Source organism: Phoenix dactylifera, chromosome 1, assembly GCF_009389715.1.
Source record: "Phoenix dactylifera cultivar Barhee BC4 chromosome 1, palm_55x_up_171113_PBpolish2nd_filt_p, whole genome shotgun sequence".
In the NCBI taxonomy this organism is placed as follows: domain Eukaryota; kingdom Viridiplantae; phylum Streptophyta; class Magnoliopsida; order Arecales; family Arecaceae; genus Phoenix; species Phoenix dactylifera.
Genome location: NC_052392.1, coordinates 27,216,620 through 27,221,953, shown reverse-complemented (window position 1 = coordinate 27,221,953; position 5,334 = coordinate 27,216,620). Strand labels below are relative to the sequence as shown.

Sequence of the window (5,334 nt, the reverse complement as noted above, 5' to 3'; positions counted from 1 at the left end):
CATCTACATCAATCATCTTTTTTTTTTTTTCTTTTGATAGCATACATGTTACTTCTGTTAGTGATGTCATTCCTCTCTATCTCTAATAACTATTTCCTTTAATTCATTGGGAAGACTAAATATCTAAGTCAATTATATATAAAGGATTCATGAAGCTAATTATCTCCTATAAAAATGAGGCTTCAAACTTTAAAAGATTCGATTTGTCAAATTATATGAATTATATGGGTGAATGCAATTCAGATATGTAGATTTATCAAGACCAAGTTCTCATGGAAGATAGTAACTTTACATAGTACACTCATATACATATAGAGAAGTGAGCTAATGATAGCTGAGTGTCTCTTGCACACATCAGAGATCTTAAAACATTAGCAAGCCAAAAAAAAATCAAGACCAAGCTCTGACGGAAGATAGCAATGAGACAGTAACATGACATGGCACAATCACATACATAGAGATAGCTATGCTAATAATGGAATGGGTGTTTCAGACATTCAAGGGTCTTAGAAGTATAGGAAGCCCATACTGGGGCTGAAGGGTAAGCATGTCCGCTGGTGCATGTATATAGTTTGGGGAGAGAGATAATGAGAACCTCTGGAGGATCATGGCGATCACGATTTTCGCTTCCAACATTGCAAAGCTTTGACCAATGCATGCTCTCGGTCCTATCGAGAATGCAAGTAGTGCATTGGGGTGCTTGGCGGCTTTTGATATCCCATTCTTGTATCTAAGAGGATTGAACTCATCAGCATCAGCTCCCCAAACCTCTTTATTCCTATGAATAATTGCAATTGGTATTGCCAGTCTGGTGTCCTTCGGAATCACTAGGTTTCCTAAGGTCAAATCTTTAGCAGCCATTCTTTGCATCATGACTGCTGGGCCATAGAGCCTCAAGGCTTCTAAGAGAACCATGGTAACCTGCAAAAAGAGATGATTATGTAAATAACTTAAAGACAAATTATGCAGGAGGATGTCCGTTGTGTCTGATAAATATATACCAATTTTAACTTGCTGAGCATGTCTGCATTGGGAATTCCTGTACCACATTCTCTGAGCACCTCCTCTCTGAGCCTCTCCTGCCATTCTTCATTGGTACACAACAGGAGCACAGTCCAAGTAAGCAAATGGGAGGTGGTCTCCTGTCCAGCAAAGAAGAATGTCTTGCACTCATCTATGATCTCATTCATGCTCAATATTTGACCCTTTCGCTCTTGATCATGGTTTGATCTGCAAGACTCCATCATCAACCCAAGCAGATCATTTGCATAGCTGGAGTCCTTCGAATCTAATCGACCCTGTATGATGTGCATCAGTGTGTTCCTCACTCTTCTTTCTAGCTTCCACCTGTGCAGATTCCTCCTAGAAGGAAAATATCTACTAACAAAGGATATGATTGTAGTTAGATTTGCTAAGCCATGTTTTATGAATCATAGTATAGTCATGAAAGGATAAAAGGAAAAATGAGTTACTTGTATCCAGGGATGTTCATATTGAGAAGACTTTCTCCTGCAAGTGTCTGGAGCTCTTTTTGTGCCTGAAAGACTTCCTTGCCCTCAACATAACTGCTTCCAAAAGCTGTATGGGAGATTACATCTGCTGTTAACTCTTGAAATTGGCTGCTGACCTCTATCTCTCTTTGTCCCTCAGCTTGAGTTGCCTGATCTTGCCATCGTTCTAGCATGGATTGAGCACATGCTGCCATCTTCTTTGTCATCGTCTGTCAAACTAAAAGCAGTTAGGTTACACATTAAAATGTGTGCTGACACATAAATCATGCCAGCCACCCTTAGATTATATGGTGTCTGAGTACTATTAAAGTTCAAATAAATTAATAGACATATAAGCTTGGATAGTGACTGAACTCATGATGATGGTTAAAGAATTGTGGTCATTTACTTCAGTTCTTTCACAAATTGAAAAAACATGAAGCAATTTTCTGTGCTGGATTTGTAGTGTTAGAAATAACAACATAGAAATCAAATACGAAGATCAATATTAATTAATGAAATAGGGTCCAACATTTGGTCTCTTTTTACTTATATCATTTTTTAATACAAGGTATCAAAGCCAACATAACTCAACTCAACTAAACCTTGGTCCCGAACTAGTTGGGGTTGGCTAAATAAATCTTTTTCCTACATTCCACTATATTTAGGGCAAGCAATCAATCTCGTAAAATTACAGCATTAATATTGTAGTGGCAATACTAAAGAAGTCGAGAAAAGGATAATTGAGTTAACTCTATGCTGGTTTTCTCTTTTTGGGTATAGAAAACCATAAAAATTCTAATAAGCAATGCTCCAACATCACTATTGATTTCTTAAACCATATATATATCTGTATCTGCGTATGTATATTGGTATGTACATATGGATGGGTGGATGGATGTTTTCGTGTGCGTGAGTAGGGAGGCCTATATAAACTTGCATCCTTTTCTAAGTATTATCATTGTAACCTGTTCTATTAAAACAGATTATGGTGCCAAGTGTTGTAGTAGCATTGTTGTAAAATATTAAGGGTTCATAGGCAACTGACCTTGAGCTTATCCATTGTAAAAGCAGGACTGACAACATGCCGGTGCCTAGCCCATTCCGCCCCTTGAGTGAGAAGCAAACCCTTACCCAATAAAGCCAGTAGGCTAGGAATTGGTGTCTCCTTTGGGAAGAAACCAAATTTGTTCGATAGCACTTGTTTAGCCAACTCTGGATCAGTGATACATATCGTTGGATGGGGTCCAAACCAATATAGAAATGTTTCTCCTGTGGCATGCAACAACATAATTAAGAAATTTAACAATATTTTAACATTTGACTTTTTTTAGTTGAAATATGTCATTTTTATAGTAATTAAAGACCAGCTTGACTTATTACAAAGCAGCTCATTTCCATGTTCTTGGATGCATGAACAATATTCATGGACTTTTTTTTGAGTGCTCAAATGTGTGAATGTATGACATATCTTTCTACCATTTGTCACCCTATCATGGACATATGAAGTTCTCCAGTCTATGTATTCTGGATTTATCCTTTGAAGACATGGTAACAGTGTTCTCCAACTTATTGAGAAATTATCAAATCAGACTCGACCATCTATGCCCGATTAGAGAAATGATGCTGACTTATTCTCTTCTAGCAGAAGCGGACAAGAATTATCAAGCATATGTGAATTTAATTGTTTAATTGTGAATTATTAATGATTTATTCAATAAAATTTTATGGATTATAGTTAATCATGCTGTTTGTCACTATTAGAGATGATGCTTTCATTAATATCTATGGTTGGTGCCCCTGCCACGCTTCTTTCTACTACTATATTAATTATTTTATATAATTTTCTTTTACTTTGTAAATTTATTAAATCTATTTCTAAATTTTGGCAAATTTAACTTTTTTAAGAGACAAATTCTGAAATTTTGTACCTTGCCAAATTAGTTCATGTGTACTGATCTTGTTGCCATATTCCAGAAAAGATGAAGAAGATAAAATGAGGACTAAGGAGACATATTGGGTGTGTGTGTAGATCTTGTGACAGTGTCAGTGTGTGTATGTGTGGGTGGTTGTGTGTGTGCGCGCGCGCGCATGCACGTGTGTGTACATATGTGCGTGTGTTCATGTATGTGCGTGTGTGCTGTGTAAATTTTATCACAGCTATTTCTGAATTTTGAAAAATTCCACTTTTGTAAGAGGCAAATTCTGAAATCTTGCAACTTGCAAAATTAATTTCTGTGTGCTGATCTTGTGACTGTGTTTCAAAAAAGATGAAGAATATAAGTTGAGGAGACACTGAATGATTATATATATATATATATATATATATAGAAATTCAGCTTTCCTAACAGGAAAATTCTTAAATTTTTAAACTTGCCTAATTAAGTTCCATGTGCTGATCTTGTGACTGTGTTCCAGACAAAATGAAAAAGATAAGATGAGGGGACATTGAATGATTTTATATATATACAACAAACCTTTGGAAGGAAAAAAATAATAAGAAGGCATTTATCAAAGCATCGAGTAGTATACCATCTTCCTCTAGAATATGAAGAAAGGTTAGTGAGTTTAAACAGACCATATTGTGACATCCACTTGAGATAGTGCGGCAGGACCCTAGGAGTGATATCATTTGAGTTGATGTCCAAGATCAGCTTTCTTCCAGCCTTCTTCATGCTTCGAATCTCCTCAAGTGATCCAGACCAGAACTTGCCACCAGGGCCCCTACCCCTTGCTTCCTGAACCTCTTTGTTATGGCATATGTTCTCCATGTAAGATACACCAATCCCATCCAGAGGCTAGAGACCAGTACCACCACCAAGGCACCTAACACCAATCCAAGATTGCTCATCTCCCTACAAAAAGAAGCTCAAAGTTAGAACCTAGTACCTTCCAAATCTTCAAAACTTAGTTGCGTGCAGCTTGCAGCCAAAGCATGCAAAGGAGCAGCAATTCGGAGCTCTGGAAAACAGTTTGAGCAAAGAAAACTTTGACAGCCGATCTTTGATACCTTCCTGAATGATATAGTAGCATTAGAGGAAGATTGCTATCTTATTTTTACCATAAGTTTTGGACTTTTTGTTTGCTTAACAAATGTTGCTGTGACAAACTGGTGACTGTGGTTTCCTGTTTGCTCTCTGTAAATGAGATCATGGATGATGCAAGCAAGGAAGGGCTTCTTTTGTGCATTATTGGCTTCGTCCAAACAAAGTCCAATCCTTACAATGGCACACCTGCTTGTATTGCTTCATTTTTCCCTCTCTCTTTTTTTTTTTTTGTTTTTTTCCATGTGCGTGTTGGTTTGTAGTCGGACTGATCCTTATCTTGTTTTCCGGCATGACCATATATATCCTTATATTTTTTAAAAAATGACTGCATCTAGAAAACTTATAAGAATCAAGATAGCTTTATAGGAAAAATCCCAAGCACGCGATCCACTGGATAGTGATAAATTATTAATAGAAAGATGTTATGTTACTCTCCCTTCATCTCCATCAAATTATTCAAATTTGATTCACAAGAGGATCCCTGTTCACTCTCCCTGACAACGTCTGTTTCCCTGCTCACGTCCCTGGTGGGTGGGCAGTCAAATTTATTACTACTTAAATGTGCTAAGCCTTCTAGTTGTTGTAGGGCTCTCACTTTATTTAGTGGAGAAACTTTAACCACCATGTGTATTTAATACTTCTACTTCCAAGTCATTGGTCTTTGCCATCAGAGCTGATTCAGCCAATAGGCTTAGTACGGTACGGAAAACCCATAAGCATCATGAGAAAAAGCATCTAAATCATTAGTTTCAACAAGATTTTGAGAGAAAATTGGAAGAAGAGCTATGAATTCTCAG

General features: G+C 37.1%; 1 protein-coding gene across 1 annotated transcript; it reads right to left on the bottom strand.

The window, feature by feature from the left end:
- Nucleotides 1–248: 248 nt before the first annotated feature.
- Nucleotides 249–4,517, bottom strand: LOC103698412 (cytochrome P450 709B2-like). Its single transcript, XM_039130915.1, has 6 exons — nt 4,380–4,517; nt 4,069–4,316; nt 2,539–2,762; nt 1,473–1,720; nt 1,002–1,380; nt 249–921 (listed from the first exon to the last, which is right to left on the bottom strand). Exons 2-6 carry the CDS (start codon nt 4,259–4,261, stop codon nt 490–492), a joined length of 1,476 nt encoding a protein of 491 aa, XP_038986843.1. The 5' UTR covers nt 4,262–4,316; nt 4,380–4,517; the 3' UTR covers nt 249–489.
- Between the last annotated feature and the right edge of the window lie 817 nt (nt 4,518–5,334).

Bases quoted from the DNA above. Each gene is read 5' to 3' on its own strand.
- LOC103698412 (XM_039130915.1), bottom strand. From the start codon at position 4,261: ATGGAGAACATATGCCATAACAAAGAGGTTCAGGAAGCAAGGGGTAGG. The intron at 2,763-4,068 runs GTCTGTTTAAAC...TGCATGCCACAG, and splicing joins CAAGTGGATGTCACAATATG to GAGAAACATTTCTATATTGG. The intron at 922-1,001 runs GTATATATTTAT...CTCTTTTTGCAG, and splicing joins TGCTCAGCAAGTTAAAATTG to GTTACCATGGTTCTCTTAGA.